The following is a 17,281-nucleotide window of genomic DNA, read 5'->3' on the forward strand; positions in this document are numbered from 1 at the left end:
ACTTCACTTTTATTTGCTTCGTTACGTTATTCTTTTTGTTTTCACTTTTTTTTTCTTTTTCTTCTTCGTACAGATATAAGTATATCATAGTTTGCCTCCATTTTTCCTTTTATTGAGACATTTAGCTGTTTTTTTTTTTTTTCCAATTTTGTTCGTCAGCTTCCCATTTCTCTTACGACACATCTTTTTCTGTGATTAATACGTTGTTTAAATCATAGTTTGCCTTCTTTTTTTCCCTTTTTATTTAAGACAGTTCTTTTTTTTTCTATTTTGCTTGTTAGGTTCCCATTTCTCTTCCGACACATCTTTTTTCAGTGATTCATACTTTGTTTAATTAATTTCCTTTCACGTGATGTCCTTTCTTTTTCTTTTGCTTCACTTTATCTTTTTTCCTGTTCAGCCGCCGCGGAGGACAATGGGTTAGCGGGCCACCATCCTCGTCACGCCCAACCCCCGACCCTCCCTCGCCACCCTCACGTCTCCCTCACCACCCCTTGTTATCCTTCGTTCATCCATGCCGTATCTTAACCCAAGGATATTTTTCACCTTCGTGTTATTAGTATTATTATCTGTAACGAAAAGGTAATATAAAGTGAATTGTCTTGTCTATTCGTTTTTTTTTTTCTTTCTTTTTTTTTTCTTTCGGTACTCCCTCTCCTTGTTATTCCCGCCGTATCTTAGTCCAAGGATATTTTTCACCTTCATGTTATTAGTATTGTCTGTTACGATTAGGTAGTATAGAGTGAATTAACTTTTTTTTTATTTATTTCTCTCTTACTTTTTTTTCTTTCGACACCACCACCACTACCCACTCTGTTATTTTTCCTCCATGGAGCCGACTCTTAAATCCAAGGGTATTATTTCAGCTATAGTGTTGCAAGAGCGCTGAGCGGACGCCAATGCAAAGAAATAACATTGGTGTACATTATATTGTCTTCGTTTCTTCCCCTTCTGTCTCTTTTTTTAACCCCTTTAGTACCATGACGCGTTTTCATATTCATTCTGCTTACAATTCGACGATCTTATGCAGTTTCAGAAACTTATGTGGGGATTAGAAAAGTGAAGACTCCGGCCATTAGTCTTCTGACCTTCATCATGTAAATAAAATCGTCTAATCGTACACAAAACTCATGGTGAAAAAATAGCGTCTCAGTCCTGAAGGAGCCAACATAGTTGCAAGAGAGACCACACTTCGATTTCAATGAGCAAACGATTTCACAAGTGAGCTTGTATGTGAGTCTTGCCTCCAGCCTTACTTCACCTCACTGCACTCTCTTTTGCTTCCTTGCTTAACCTCCTTTACAGCGTTCTTTTACCCTATCCCAGTGCCCCATCCCAACCCATCCCGCCTACCAGCCGCACCCATGGTAACGCATGATTCCCTACAGTGACACTATAAGTATGCCGACCTTAAGAAACTTTTTACCTTGACCTTACTAGCGTGGTTCCGAGTGGCGGGGCTTCAATCTATACAACCTTTACCTTCAACACCTCCATCAAGCCACGCTGTTCGTCACGAGTTCTGAGAATGTGGTAGTGTTCTGTGGCTTCGACTCAAACTTGTATTTTCACACTTCTGCGCTTCACCTTCACTATTTCAAAAGGCTTCATTTAAATTTATACGAGTTCATTAGGGTCTTTTTACAGTTCTAGAGGCAGAGTGACAAGATTTTTATATCATTATTTGTAGAAACACCCTTGAAAACCCTGCTAATCATCTATGTGGCGTTGGAAAATGGTCGTGGTGAGAGAGCAAAGCATTTCTGAATAGTCTTACTCATGCCCCGCCTTTGCTTCTTTCCCTCACTCTCCTTCTCACTCTATAAACCTCTGATTTAACTCTTTTATCACTGGACAGTCACTTTCATCACCAAAAACTTTTAAGTATTTTCTTCTCAACTTACTAAAAAATTCAAGTCTACTCAATTTACTAAATAAAAACTCTAGTAAAAAAAAAGTTGTAATGGATTGATTTTTTTTTTCTTTTGCCTAATAAACTCCACGAAAACAATCTGTACAGCGCTCAGGTAGTTAATGGAAGATGGGCAATAGTAGTAAGAGTTAGTAATGGTGATAAGAGTTGTGATAAATGGTCTCGCTAGAACAGAAATGAGAAAAAAGACAGTGAATTTGTTCCTAGTCAAACACAGCTAGGAACACAAATGCTCCGGTAGTTAAAAGAAGAAAGGCAGTAGAAATAAGAGTTGATAAGGACGATAAGAGTTGAAGTGGCAATAGTAATATGAGTTAATAATGACGATAAGTGTAGAAATGTCTCGCTAGAACAGAGGTGAGGAAAAAGACATTGGATTTGCTCCTAGTCAAACACGGGACACAAGGCTCGCATACGTCACTGACAGAATAAATGGATAATATATATACTGTGGTTCGTGCTCTGGTCTCATTTACAGCCTTGCGTGGAGAGAGGAAGGTGTGGGCCGGTGTGTCTATCGATCTTCTTATTCTCTTCATTCCTTTTACTTATTTCTTTCCTTCTCCTCTCTTTTTCCATGCGTATAACTCAGAAGCACTTTACTCTCTCTCTCTCTCTCTCTCTCTCTCTCTCTCTCTCTCTCTCTCTCTCTCTCTCTCTCTCTCTCTCTCTCTCTTTTTCTTTTCCGTATTCCTTTTACGTGTACATTTATTTCCATTTTCTTCTTCCTGTTCACATCCGTTTTTTTCTTTCCACGCAAATCTTCCCTACTTTCCTTTCTATTCCATATTTTCTCTTTGTTCCTTGTTCTCATCCTATTCTTCCCAAACAACAAAGACTTCCCTCCCTCTCTTTTCTTTTCATTTCCTCACCTTCTTTTATCCCTAACTTTTATCCTTCTCTACTGAAATAACAAACACATCTCTTCTCACACCAGCCTTTCTTTTTTTTCCATTTTCATTTCTTATTTTCCTTTAGCTTTTAATTTTCCGTGTGAATGACGAACGAAGGACCAGGAATGATAACTACTGGTCCTTTTGTTTGTAAGGTAATTGGGATTGATTAGAAGGACACGTGGGTGGGTGGTGGGAGACGGGGAGGTTAAATACAAGGTGAGACAGTGAGAAAGTGGATAGGTACTATTATTGATCGTATAAGGCACAGGTATATATGGATTCCAAGAGCACCATTACGCAACGAACACACACACACGTATACGCAAATAACATTCCATTTGTGTGTGTGTGTGTGTGTGTGTGTGTGTAAAGACAGAGAGGAAAAGAGAAGGACTAAATGGTAACACACACACACACACACACACACACACACACACACACACATATACGCAGATAGCATTCCATTGTGTGTGTGTGTGTGTGTGTGTGTGTGTGTGTGTGTGTGTGTGTGTGTGTGTGTGTGTGTGTGTGTGTGTGTGTAAAGAAAGAGAGGAAGGGGGAAGGGCTAAATGGCATATTTCATTATTCATTGTTCTCCGGAAAGAAACGAAAAAAAGGGATGATGGTGATGATGATAACAATGATGATGATGACAGTTGTTGTGATAGTGGTTGTGAATGGTGGTTGTGATTGTAGTGCTGGTGATGACGGCGACTGTTAGTGACTCATGGATGATGGGGTGTGAATGGTGATGATGGTGGTGGATGATGATATTGGAGGTGATGGTAGTGATGGTGGTGGTGGTGGTGATGGTGGTAGTGGAGTGTTGCTAGGGCGCATTATGCTCATGAATATCACATCCAGTCTCGAAGGTTGATCGATTAACGAATGACGTCACAAAAGACAGGATCACTTCATAAGCCACCAAAGATCTCTCTCTCTCTCTCTCTCTCTCTCTCTCTCTCTCTCTCTCTCTCTCTCTGCGGGTGGTACCGGTAGTAAACCCCCCAAAAGAAATCACTATATTTAGCACATATGCCTTAAGCCTCCGCTCATGTAGGGACCTCGCCGCACCTTGACTCAGGCTGGTGTTTTCTGCCTTACGTTCTCTACAATCTAAGGACGTAGGTGTATTTTGACGATTTCAGAAGGTTTAACTCATCTCTGAATTTGATCTAAATTTCAATATTATCTTATAAACGTCAGATGCTAAAATTTTAAGGCATTTGATGTATTTTGGCTTTGCAAGACTAACTCACGTCCTTCTCTGAACATTCTTGTATATTATTTTGAAAGGCACAGGAAATCAAGTCTATTCTAGCATTTCCTCGCTATTTTTCCAACTGTGACGGTGAACTATGACTAATGTTACTTGCCAAACATGCCAACATAAATAACTCGGCGATTTTAGATGTACTAACTCCAAGCGAACTTCTACTTTTGTGCCACACTAACATATCAACAAAAACTTAAACATTACAGTCGAGGAGCGGAAAGAAGCGTCTCAGAATACGGTCCTTATAGATTACACTGCATGCGTTATGATGCGTGTAACTGCCTTGCTGAGTTCTGAGTTGGTGTTTACTTTCATTAACATAGCAGACCGGTATGCACGACGACACACACACACACACACACACACACACACACACACACACACACACACACACAGTCATTATCTCACCAGTACCAAAATCGTCCATCTTACAACCTCGTCCACTTCCTCTTCTTCGTCCACCTCGTCCACGTAGAGTCCCAGCGGTGGCCTTCCTTGTGTCTCTATGCCCAACTCTCTTCTCCATCCTCTCTAACCCTTGCTGGCCTGATGGATGTTCATGAGTTCGTGTGCTGCTGTGGCTGTCCATTAACATTTGCTCTGTGGGAAATTATAAGAATTCAAATTTTCCAGACCACAGTGGAAAATAATGGATAAAAGGTTTGCATGGTTAGAAAAAAACAAAGACAGGATGTGAAGTGAATTGTGTCCTTGCCTACAGAATTATAAGTATAAATGTCTAAACTTATGGTAAAATAAGGAGAAATTTGTCTACCAGAGGGGAAAAAAAAAGTTTGCCTACACAGGAAGTCAATTCTCACTTCCATTGTCTACATGATTATCTGTGACTGGTACAAAAATTGATATCTAAGAAATATGCAAAATGAAAATGAAAAAATGTCTAGCAGTAAAGGAATCAAAACTCATCATTAATCCCTTCAGTACTGGGACGCATTTTTACCTTGAGTTTGGGTATGATTACGCGATTTCATTCACATCATGAAGGGTTTATGGAGGTCAGCAGATTAATGCCCAGAGTCTTCACTATTTAAATCCCCCACCTAAGTTTTGAAGCTGTATAAAATCACTAAATAGTGACCAGAATGAATATGAAAACGCGTCATCAAAAAGAATCAGAGACATTTCTCACACCAACAAAAGAGCGTGAGTCAATCAAGGGAGTCGTCAGCAGAAACAAAACCCCACTCGTGTCCGTCCTTGCTGGCGTCACACCCCACCTCGCACGTCACACCCCGCCCCGTCACTCCCCTCCCCGCCCGTCACGCCGCCATCGATACACACAATGCCCACAAAAGCCTCCGGCCATAAACAATAAGTGTAAATCTTTATTGTGATTGATTTGGCAGGAAATTATCGGCAGGACTTGGGTCTCAAATCTGGCTGGACACTCGCCATCAGTTTGCCAGCCGCGGTATTAAAGCTGAGGGCAGTTTTCACCAATACTGATAAAATATACGGGAAAAATATATATACCAAGTGTGTGAAGGACTAAATTCCATTGATTTCTACACTGTGTGGTTTTCACATATAGGAAAAATAATATGCCCTAGAGTTATCAAGTTTTCATCCTGTTCTTCCTACACTATACATTCATTAACCTCTTGAGTGCAATGACACGTTTTCATATTAATTTTGCTTACGTTTTTTGTGAGTTTATACAACTTCAGAAAAATGTATGGGTATCAAAATAGTAAAGATTCTGGCCATTAATCTCCTGACCTCCATAGACCATTCCTAATGTATATAAAATCATCTAATCACACCCAAAACTCAAGATAAAAATGATTCCTAGTACTAAAAAGGTAAACTTCCTACGCTACAATAAAATTCTTTGCCGCCGTGCTCCTCAAAGTGACACCCAACAAAATCTCACTTCCCCTCTTAGAAAATATTAAGTTAAGTTTTTTTCTTCTAGTCATTCTAATGTTCTGAGCCACATCAGCAATTAAAGGCAGCGTCTCTCCCTTAGTGTCAGCATCATCTAGATTTATCTAAATTTATATGAGACTTTTAGGGTATTTTTTACAATTCTAGAGGCAGAGTGGCATGACTTTTGCATTATTAACACTAGAAACACTCTTGAAAACCAAGCTAATCATCTCTGTGGCCTTGGAAAATAGTCATGGTGAGAGAGCAAAGCGTTTCTGAATATTGATCTTAAGTCTAGCCAGCCAGTTTTCCTCGTATTCTTACTTCCTTCATTAACATTATGCGCATCGACAAGTTCCTTCCTATATAGTGCCGTCTCCATCTGAAGTGATGCCATCAGTCTCACTTCCCCTGCTTATCAATCTTTCCTCGAACTTTTTCCAAGACCGATTTCTCCATCGTATGGCGACATCATCACTCACGCACCCTCTGTTATCAAGCCATAGAGTTCATTTTTTGTTAATTTTTTTCCCTCATTTTTTTAGTTTACCAAAAATTTATTAACTTTCTGGAAAATAGTAAGATCATACGCTGCTGTCAGTCCCTAAGTGCCATCATCACTCACTCCGCCTCTTATCCCGCAGGTGGGCAAGGGTTTGGACGCCAACCAGTATGCGACCAAGAAGACTGTGGCGCAGGGCATGCTGGACGTGGCCCTGCTCACTGCCAACGCCTCGCAGCTCAAGTACGTGCTGACCATCGGCGAGGCACACGAGTTCTACCACATCATGCTGGGCTCATCATCACCTCCCTCGTGCTGCAGGTGAGGGCTGCGTGTCACTGGTACTGGTGCTGTTACTCATAGCGCATGTGTCGTGGTGGTATCGCGTACTTACATATTCTCAAACACTTCTGTGCTTCACCTCCACTATTTCAAAAGGCATTATTTGAATTTACACGAGTTTTTTATTAAGGTGTTTTTACTTTTCTAGAGGCAGAGTGGCAAGATCCCTGCATTATTAACTGGAGAAACACTCTTGAAAGCGCCGCTAATCATCTCTGTGGCCTTAGCAAATAGTCGTGGTGAGAGAGCAGAGAGTTTCAGAATACGGACCTTGTTAGACTGTTATTAATGTCACTTTTTTCCTTTATATTTTTTTTGTTCTCTCTATTCCCCGTGGCTCTATAATACGTGTGTGTGTGTGTGTGTGTGTGTGTGTGTGTGTGTGTGTGTGTGTGTGTGGACAAAATGACACGTGCTGTGAGAGGGGGAGAAGATGGATGGTAACGCATGATAAATGATGGAGATAGAGATGAAGGGACAATAAAATCGATGCCTATGCCTACGAGAGAGAGAGAGAGAGAGAGAGAGAGAGAGAGAGAGTAAAAGAGAAAGGATGCCTCAGAACCCCATATGCTCACCAAACAGCTGCTTGTCGGAATACTCTCGCTCTCCCTGTCTTTCCTGCGGGACTGTCGCCTGCACCTGAAGGACTACCACACCTCTGCCAACGTGCTCAGCCACATCAACCTGGTCTCCGTCTTCGTCATCGCCTCCCTCAACGTGATCATCAACGGCTTTGGAGTGATGCCTAACACTTCCCAGATTATTCGCTCCGTGATTGTGTGACGCGCTCTCGAGAAACTCAACCCACTTCAGACCTACTCCTTGTTCGTCTTTACTTAATAATGCCCTTAGGTTTAACTCCTTTAGTACTGGAACACATTTTTAACATGAGTTTTGGGTGTGATTAGACGATTTTATTTACATTAGGAAAGGTCTATGGAGGTCGGAAGATTAATGGTCAGTCTTCACTATTTTAATTTCCCCCCGAAGCTGTATAAAATCAGCAACTAGTAACCACTTTTTGAATATGGAAACGCGTCATGGTACTGAAGGGGTTAAGCAAAAGAATATTCCTTTTTGTAGTCGCCCTGGCTTATTCAATTACTGTACATTCCCCCTAAGAACATATTATGAATTGTGAAGAAAAACTCAACTCGAGCCAGCTTACTTCTCATTCTGATCCAAATCCACCCTTACTTATTAATTGGTTTTAAGTTGAAGTCAAGAACATTTCCTTCACGTGATGAGGTATGAAGTGTTTCAACAAGGTTCACTCGAGGGTCTGTTTTAGCAGGCTCATTAGAGACATGATATTAGTGTTTTATTTTATTTCTATTTTTTTTTTTTTTTTTCATTTTCAAACTACTTAATGTGAATGTGTGTGTGTTTTTTTTTTCAAACTACTTAATGTGTGCGTGTGTGTGTGTGTGTGTGTGTGTGTGTGTGTGTGTGTGTATGTGTGTATGTGTGTGTGGGCGCCGTGCATCACCGGTCTGCAGTGTTAATGTACGTATGTAAACACAACCTCAGAACTCAGCAAGGCAGTCACATACATCATGACGCAGTGTATTCTCTAAGGACAGTATTCTGGAACACTTCTTTCTGCTCCTCGACTGTAATATTTAAAAGGCTCTGGTTGAAGTGACGCGGGTTTTGAAGAATGTTTTGACGGTACAGGTTAACAAGATTTCTATATCACTAACAGGAGAAACACTCTTGAAAACCATTTAATCATCCGTGTGGCCTTGTGGAAGTGTATGGTGAGAGAGCCAAGCGTTTCAGAATACTGGTGTGAGTATAGCATAATAAGGCGGTGACAGCACCCCGCCAGCCCTCGCACGCCCGCCGCTGCAGGGGCTGGAGGGAGCGATCAAAACGATGGCTGCCGCGTCCTACTGACACTCTTGTCTGTCGTAGGGGCTGGCCGCCATCCTGATGGGACCCCTGATGATGCTTAATATAAGAAAAGAGAAGCACCAAAAACCAGCCCAGATGATCAATCATGTGGTCTTGACGCTCAGCATGCTCACAATGGCCATTGATGCCATTAAGATGGGCTTCGACAATGGCATGGTAGTGAGAAAAAACTCCACCACCCTCATCCCGTAAAGTAAGGACTCACTGTGACTTTGCAATCCTCTAAAGTATTATTGGGAGTTTACTAGATGTGGCCCTGCACATGTTCCATTATGAACACCAATGCACAGTAATACAGTTGGCATTATGTAAACATTAAATCTTTTTTTTTCAAAATGACTGCCAGACCCATACATTATGAGGATCCTGCTCAATGTGCACTGTGTACGCTAGATTAACAAGATTGAGGAGTGACAAAACATGTTCACCTGAAGGCCAGCCAGCCAGCCAGCCAGGAGCGTGGCGGCGTCTGCTGGTTGTCTGGCAAATCAATTCTTTGGAGTTACCACAAGATTCTCATTTGACATGGCATTATCAGCCCTGGAATAATGCACCAATGGGTTCACGTAGTACAGTAGTGGAGGAAGCTCAGTGTGATACTGTAGATAGCAGCACAGTATTAGCCATGTGTGGAAAGACTGTTGTTCATTATCTACTCATAGCCAGTAGTAGCAAAGTAATTGGTAGATTGACGTGTAGAGTAACATTGGCACTCTCATTTTAGGTGGTTGTGGGCGTTCTCTTCATGATAATCGGGATGATGAACATTAATGACCCAGATCAGCAAACAGCTGCCAACATACTCAACAATGTCATCGTTGTCTTCGTCTTCATCATCTCGGTGCTGAATGTGATTCTTTCCTCTTTCGGCATAGAGAATATGAATCTCAACCCCCCGGGAGTCCCCATCAAGCTAAACAATACGAAAATCAAATAAGACTGGACATTCTCTCACCTTCTCACCGCGACAAATGTACAGTACCATAGACGTACTATAATCACAGTGTGTGTGTGTGTGTGTGTGTGTATAAACAGACTCTCTCTCTCTCTCTCTCTCTCTCTCTCTCTCTCTCTCTCTCTCTCTCTCTCTCTCTCTCTCTCTCACTTGTACCTGACAAGAGCTCCCCATGGCCCACCACACCCACCTCGTGCCATGGCCTTGTGATCTTCCTGTGCCTGGCCATCGCGGTGGTCACTCACTCCCCTTTTCTCACGACAACCTGTAGGAGAAATTTGAGGCTTTAGAACTGTTGTCTCAGTTCATGTAGCATAGAAATGTGAGTGTGTGTGTGTGGGTGTGCGTGTTTTACTTTTTCTTTTTTTTTTTTTTTTTTTGAGCACTGAGTTACAATGACATGATTGATCATCAGTGAGACAATGAACATGTTTTATGTATTGCTGCTGCTAATAGTCATGAAATATTTCATAAGTGTGGTTAAAGGCACTCGAATTTCTCAAGGATTACGTTAGTCCTCCTAGAAGTGCTTGTGAACGGTAGGAATTTCTACTTTCGGTATGGAAACAAGATTGATATACTAATGATGAAATATTTCATATCTGGAGCTTAACTAGATGAATATTTTGAAAGCTATTGAGAATTCTTTTAGAAGCGCTGTAATTTCTACTTGTGTGTATAGAAACAGGATCAAGGATATGTGACTCTTCCTACTGATGAGCCTGTCACGTACTCGTAGTGTGTGTGTGTGTGTGTGTGTGTGTGTGTGTGTGTGTGTGTGTGTGGGTGGGTGGGTGTGTTTGTGTGTGTGTCTTGCAGGTTACAACTGGTGCCTTTCTTTACATTTCCTTGTTCTTACATTTCTTTACTATGTACAATACGTAGGGTTTCATCAGGTCATATCTAGATCCATTGATATTCATAGAAATTAAACTCACTTAGTTTCTTGAATTCATTGTGGAATTTGAATTGCGTGACAATCATGATGTAAAAATGTGTGTGGTGTTCTTATTTCTTGGTGGTGTTCCTTTCTCGGGTGTTGGGCTGGCTGGGGGTGTCAGTGTCAGGCTCAAGGCAACAACACAAGCTCCACAACACACAAGGGATCGCAACTTTTTTAGTCCACAATATTGCAACGGATTTTTCTCTTATTTTCATTCCCTTTTCCCCAAGACTTGTTGGTGTTTGCCTGTCTGACTCTCACACTTTTGTTTCGATGCTATAACTTGGAGCTTGGAGTCTTTTTCGATCCTTATTACTTGTTTCCTTCAAAAATGTAGGTAATGAGCGTCCACGACTGATAGTGATCGCCAAAGGGTGTAAATAAGTCTATAGGTGTAAAGGATGCCAGTTTTTGGTGCCTGACTAACCTCCCTCAGTAGCCCTGCGCTAGACAGTAGAGGAAAGTAGTACATAAACATTCGTCATTCAAAAATAGAAATGCTTGATATACTGGCTTGCAATCTACTCACTTTATCATCCACTACATTACAATTGTTAGTCTCCTTCTTTTATAATGCATTAGGTAACAACTACATCTACATCGTTATCCAACTGGTACTGTACACTGTTTACCACTGTCATGATTTTTGTGAAGAATTTTTTCCTTTCTTTCTTTTCCTGAATCTTTTCACAAAGGAAAGCTTGATAGACGCTGAGAAGACTCCAGGATTCCACAGTCTTGCCCACACCACTCCAGATTTGCCACTTTTCTCTCCTAAGTTAGACCAATTAATCTTTCAGTGGCTATTTTAACCTTCTTTAACTATAAGATGTACTGTGATACACTTGACTTCAAGTACAACACTAAATGTTGATACAATCACAAGTTTGTATTTAGCAATAACTCTGTTCCAAAACATATGAATAAAAAAATGAAGAGCAGATTCCCTCAAACACTTTCTGTAAATTGTTCAGAAATAAAGAGAGAGAACTTGATATCCATGAGTATTTCTTTCCTGTATTAATTTAAGATACCAGCACAACAAAAGAAAAAGAAATCTTATAACATGTCTCCTTTAAAACTGACATCAACTATGTTCCTTACATTAATTCATTCAAATGTATCATGATAAAAGTTTAGCGTCAGTGAGTAACATTATCTTATCTATACTCCCTTCGATAAGATGAGCAAGAAGATATTCTTCAAGTAGAGTCAGGAAATGCAAGTCTCGTGACGGTTCAAGACAAGTTAAAGTTCATGGTGGCTCGTAATGGGGTAACGGGGTAGGAAGATCATCGTTTCTAGTTCAGGATTGTCTTCAACACTTCTCAATTAAGATCTAGGGTTGTGTGGGCCAGGAAATGGAACATCACACCTTTACTTATGTGTAAGGGAGTCGCATTGAAGTGAACGTAACTAGACTCTGCGTCTAACATCTCCATTTAGTAAGTGTCTGAGAGGAAAAAGCTGAGCAGGAGCTGAACTAACTTGCTTGAGCGTGCAGGTGGCGGGACGGGGCGGGCTGGGGTGGGGCAGAATTGAGGGGGGTCGTTCAGGTCCGGATGACAACAAGACAGGCTAGCTGCCATGTGACTCAAAAATAGATGGATAAATATATGTTCTCTGTAGCTAATCTTTACACACACACACACACACACACCCGGTAGCTCAGTGGTTAGAGCGCTGGCTTCACAAACCAGAGGACCGAGGTTCGATTCCCCGGCCGGGTGGAGATATTTGGGTGTGTCTCCTTTCACGTGTAGCCCCTGTTCACCTAGCAGTGAGTAGGTACGGGATGTAAATCGAGGAGTTGTGACCTTATTGTCCCGGTGTGTGTTGTGTGCCTGGTCTCAGGCCTATCCGAAGATCGGAAATAATGAGCTCTGAGCTCGCTCCGTAGGGTAACGTCTGGCTCTCTCGTCAGAGACTGCAGGAGATCAAAGAGTGAAACACACACACACATTATATATATATATATATATATATATATATATATATATATATATATATATATATATATATATACACACACATAGTTATTTAGTTAGTTTGGTAAGTTAGATAGCAGTAATTGAGTTATGCGCCCTAATTCTAAGACCGTCTTAACATTGGCTGATTGCGGTAAGCGCTGTAGCACGTAAAACACTAAATTAGGAAAGTAATGTAATATAATTTTTAAAATTAACACATTCTTCAAACTTCAAGTATCCTTATTCTTTCTTTTTTTTTTTTTAGGTACAGTACGTACTTGTATAACTCAAGCTCTTATGCGATTCTCTTCACACAGACGGTATGAAATATGTTGAGTTGAATCATCATTAGATTTAGAGAACATCCATAAAGTCTATAGCGTGCACTGCAGCAGCGTTTCTTTAAGAACTTCTACCTCAGCCTCTCTATGGTAATATGTAGGTAGTGTTCAACGTTCCCTGCTAAGGAAGCAGCAGATCCTAGCGGGCCAGCAGCCCCAGCAGCATCTGCGCGGTTCCGCGGTGTCACTTCTCAAGAGTCACGTCAGCAGGTAAGACACAAAGTACGCGTAGTGAACACGCTGGCTGGCACAAAGCTTGATGATGCAAACTTTTTACTAAGTCTAGAATGTTCGTACTAATTTTGTTTTTTACTACCACACTGAAATTAATACACACAGAATAAAATATTTAAGTTTGTCAAACAAAAACACTTGTCACAGAATACTCCTTCGGTGCTTTTATGTTTCTTGCGAAGAACACTGAATCTGCTATTATTGTGCAGTATCTCCTAGCACACCCTTAAACAAATGTCAGATGGCAGCTAACAAACAATGCACTAGAAGTTGTTGAAAACTGTAGAAACGTTTGCGAGTGTGACAACAGGGAGTGTCGCAGCAGCAGCAGCAACAGCAGCAGGGCCCTCAGTCAGACAGTCACACGCACCACTGGAGAGTTAGCGACCAAACAAACAACATGGAGGTGGGGGACCTGCTCAGCGAAACCTGCGCTCCTGAGGATTTAAAGGTATTACTTCATTACACACCCAACTATTCCCTTTGAGTGATGTCTTGTGATCTTAATGAAGCACAGGAGGATTGAAATAATGGTGAAATAACTACCGGTGGTGTTTGAAGTGACGAGAGCGATGCATTGTGATGATTCATCCTTGTGTGACTCAATAATTACATTTAGTATCACGGTTCATGGTCAGCACGGCACCTTTTATCGGTCACGACGTGGCTTCCCGACCCAATCTCTCCTAATTTTGTATTACCTGTGAATATCGTTCGCCCCTGCCAGTCCCTGCTTAGCTGGCTGGCGTGGCTGTCCCCCTAGTTACATCATGTTATGTTGTGTATTGTTATTCGCGTCACACGTCACCACAGGTCTGCTTGCTACTCTGATGATGTCCTGCTGCACTCAATGTCTTTGTATTGAGCTCTTTCCCCTCTGCTTTAAGTTCTTTGTTTGGGCCTCTTGGTTGCCTGGGTTGTGAGGGAAGTCACCAGATTTGAGAGTAAAGGAGGAAACAGTATGGTTAATCGCATTTCCTAAGTCAAACTAAGGAGACAAACGGCCATGTTTGGCAAAGCATGGACATCTTGTAAATTTTTACCACACATTGGGCTGGACAGAACAATGACACACACAATAGGTACTGCCTAGTGGGTTGACTCAGTTTACTACCTGCAATCTAAATGTAGCTTTAGATCATTAAATTAAGTTTAAAATCAAATGAGCTGTATTTTTTATGTAATTTGCTGTTCTTAATGTAATCTACATATTATCATAATGGATTATTTACAGATATTTGAAAAAAGTTACAATGAAGAGATGTGCAAAGGAGAGGTATCCAGCAAAACACAGTTTGAATATGCCTGCTTCCTTGTTCGCAGCAAGTGAGTACCCAAGGCTGTGCATGAGAACCACCAAGCTTATCATATATTACAGATACATATTGCCATTGTAGTTCAGAATATTAGTTCAGTAATAGTATATGACAAACTACAAGTTGAGTTTATTTGCCTGGCTAGACACACTCCACAAACAGTATTGCTGTAAATCCTGTGTGCACTACTGTAATAAGCAACTAAGGTACAAACTCTTCACTCTGCATTGTTATTTATGGAGTAAGATATGGTAAGTCTTCTTATCATGGTCACTTCCTCTCTGCAAGGCAGTATTTAGGCATATTAACTATGAAGCAAATATTCACAGGATTCACTAATGAATATGCACAATTCCAGGTACCCAGCAGACATCCAGCGAGGCATCGTACTACTGGAAGAACTGTACAAACGTCCCGAAGAAGGTGGTAATAGAGACTTCGTTTACTACTTAGCAATAGGAAATGCCAGACTCAAGGTAAACTTTTCAGAATATCTATGCAGATATGCACTCCTTGCCCTTATTGTAGCCTAGACACTAGTAGCACTTTCATCATTACCTCATTTCTATGTAGTTAAAATGCACTTATCAAGTTTGTTGAGTGACCTTGTGCTGCACATCAGCAAAAACCATAATCTTGAAGCTTGCTGTATTTCCCTCACATTTATTCAGACTATCTACATCAATTCTAAATCATTTGCATTTACTTAGCTATATCAAAAACTTTCTAACTCTTAAAATTCTCTCATAAGTTTTCATTACTAATATAAAAAGTAGAAAAGAGGTTATTTTTTACCGTGAAGCCTTATTTGTTATGCAGTCCAGTAATGTAAGCCTGGTCCAGTGGCTGCCTTCACTGTTGCTCCACCTGCTGGCTTCACCAATACCCTCAGCAACACTGCTGTAGTGTTCCTGTAGACAAGAATATTTGTTCTCTACAATACACATTTGTCTTTCAGGAATACGAAGTTGCTTTGAAATATGCCCAGGGACTGCTGCGCGTTGAACCTGGCAACAGACAGGTTCTCCAACTCGAAAAATGTATTAAGAAGAGGATGGATAAAGGTAATCATTGTTATCTTCATTCATGAGTTTGGGTTTGCTTCACCTGTAAAGACTGAGGCTGCATTTGGTCAACTTAATTTTTTTATTTATTTATTTTTATTTATATTTTATTTTTATTTTTATTTTTTCATCATCATATATCTAGAAAATTACTAATATTGATTTGATCTTTCACCATTTGTGTGTAATACTTGGTATTTCTCAGTGTACGGTCATGTCAGTCTCTCCATAAAACGCCATAGATGATAGTGGTGACTTGTTAGGTGCAACAAGACATGGTACATATACACACACATCCATGAGTACAGTGTGAGGCAAGAAAGTAGTATAGTAAGGGAAATTGTTGACCTTATTATTCAGATTTAAGACAAAGTATGCTGTACTTGCATGAATTTATCACTAATATAAAATTTTTTGAATTTTTTCTTTTTCAGATGCTTTGAAGGGAGCAGCCATAGCAGGAGGAGCAATCCTAGGTCTGGGGGCTTTGGTGGGCCTTGGTGTGGCACTGGCAAGAAAATGATTAGTTCTACTGCAGTTCTATGAAGCAAATGTTGTGTCATATTCCCATATGTGAACCATCATCTTAACAGCCAACTTGAAACAATGTCAGCATCACTCATTCCATATTTTGAACAAATATATGCATATTTTGTACTAAAGGAATGTCGTTTCTGTGATGTGTGAGGTATGATTTCACTGATGACAACATGACATATTCCTTTGAATATGTGTATGTAGTGTTCATTTTCCTGTGTACTCTAGTAATTGTTGCCTTATTAAAGTTCATCAGTAAGGTAACAGTTTTAAGGCAAAAAGTAGTTTGTTTTGGTGATAAGTTCTCCATACATGTACATTCACAGTAATTATTTTTATCACAGTATTCTTTATTGTCTCAAAGATAAGCATACTTATATAACTATTCCACCATTATATGAACAGAACAGGGCAATGGTAACATGTTTACAATAGCACTGTGCAAGACTCCTCCTGGACAAACATTACTGCAGCACAGTAGTAGACTGACTCCTGAGGTGACTGTTGTGTGGCCAAAATGTATTGAGTTTCCTCAGCTGCTTTCCTAACTAGTCTGTACTATGTAGTACTGCTACACCCAGTGTTGACACAAAAATACTTTATAATGTGATATTTGTACTATTACAATATTGTAATTTTATTAGATGTGTATATTATATATTAGCAATAATACAGGCTTGTGTAAAGATAAGCTAGTGATGCTTTACAAATCAGGTGTACTGCTGGGATCTTCATACTTGTAGGAAAACCACGCCAATTTATTTATAAATGAAAAATAAAAAAAGTTTAATGAACAGTAGTTGTATGCATATCTCATTTATATATATATATATATATATATATATATATATATATATATATATATATATATATATATATATATATATATATATATATAATCACATGTACAGTGCAACAACAACAAAAATCTGAGCACCAACTGTTATCCATTCAAATCAACAAAAGTAACTTCGTACACTTCACATATAAAAAAGTATGAAAAATTATATTCCCTACGACAAAGTACTTCAGAAAGTTACATTCAATAATGTATTTCATTTAATTATTTTTTCAAATTGTTATTTTGAAAACTTATTCAACTTCCTTATTCAAAAGAGAGCATGAGAACAGTGCAAGATGTCTTTATACTGGAAAAAAAAAA

At 40.0% G+C, this 17,281-nt stretch overlaps 2 protein-coding genes and 2 long non-coding RNA genes across 4 annotated transcripts in view; 3 read left to right on the plus strand and 1 right to left on the minus strand.

The window, feature by feature from the left end:
- Window positions 1-8,000, plus strand: part of LOC123514417 (ninjurin-1-like) — a 14,424-nt gene extending 6,424 nt beyond the window's left edge. Inside the window, 3 exon segments of the mRNA XM_045272344.1 lie at window positions 6,640-6,787; window positions 6,790-6,818; window positions 7,425-8,000. Of these exon segments, the coding sequence (XP_045128279.1) occupies window positions 6,640-6,787; window positions 6,790-6,818; window positions 7,425-7,625 (378 nt within the window). The 3' untranslated portion in view covers window positions 7,626-8,000.
- Window positions 1-11,652, plus strand: part of LOC123514421 — a 31,162-nt gene extending 19,510 nt beyond the window's left edge. Inside the window, exon 2 of the long non-coding RNA XR_006677607.1 lies at window positions 9,795-11,652. This is a non-coding gene — a long non-coding RNA (uncharacterized LOC123514421). The remainder of the gene's footprint in view (window positions 1-9,794) is intronic.
- On the minus strand, window positions 4,153-13,309 carry LOC123514420. Its single transcript, XR_006677606.1, has 3 exons — window positions 13,044-13,309; window positions 9,905-9,979; window positions 4,153-4,705 (listed from the first exon to the last, which is right to left on the minus strand). It is a non-coding gene; the product is annotated as an uncharacterized LOC123514420 (long non-coding RNA).
- LOC123514418 (mitochondrial fission 1 protein-like) lies at window positions 13,305-16,915 on the plus strand. Its single transcript, XM_045272345.1, has 5 exons — window positions 13,305-13,653; window positions 14,437-14,528; window positions 14,877-14,994; window positions 15,477-15,582; window positions 16,017-16,915. Exons 1-5 carry the CDS (start codon window positions 13,603-13,605, stop codon window positions 16,103-16,105), a joined length of 456 nt encoding a protein of 151 aa, XP_045128280.1. The 5' UTR covers window positions 13,305-13,602; the 3' UTR covers window positions 16,106-16,915.
- Window positions 16,916-17,281: the final 366 nt, after the last annotated feature.

This window comes from Portunus trituberculatus, chromosome 37, assembly GCF_017591435.1.
Source record: "Portunus trituberculatus isolate SZX2019 chromosome 37, ASM1759143v1, whole genome shotgun sequence".
In the NCBI taxonomy this organism is placed as follows: Eukaryota; Metazoa; Arthropoda; class Malacostraca; order Decapoda; family Portunidae; genus Portunus; species Portunus trituberculatus.

What these genes read in the sequence shown, in the direction of transcription:
- LOC123514418 (XM_045272345.1), top strand. Translation starts at nt 13,603, where the DNA reads ATGGAGGTGGGGGACCTGCTCAGCGAAACCTGCGCTCCTGAGGATTTA. An exon ending in GCGCTCCTGAGGATTTAAAG is followed by an intron (nt 13,654 to 14,436) that starts GTATTACTTCAT and finishes GATTATTTACAG; the next exon opens with ATATTTGAAAAAAGTTACAA. An exon ending in TGCTTCCTTGTTCGCAGCAA is followed by an intron (nt 14,529 to 14,876) that starts GTGAGTACCCAA and finishes GCACAATTCCAG; the next exon opens with GTACCCAGCAGACATCCAGC.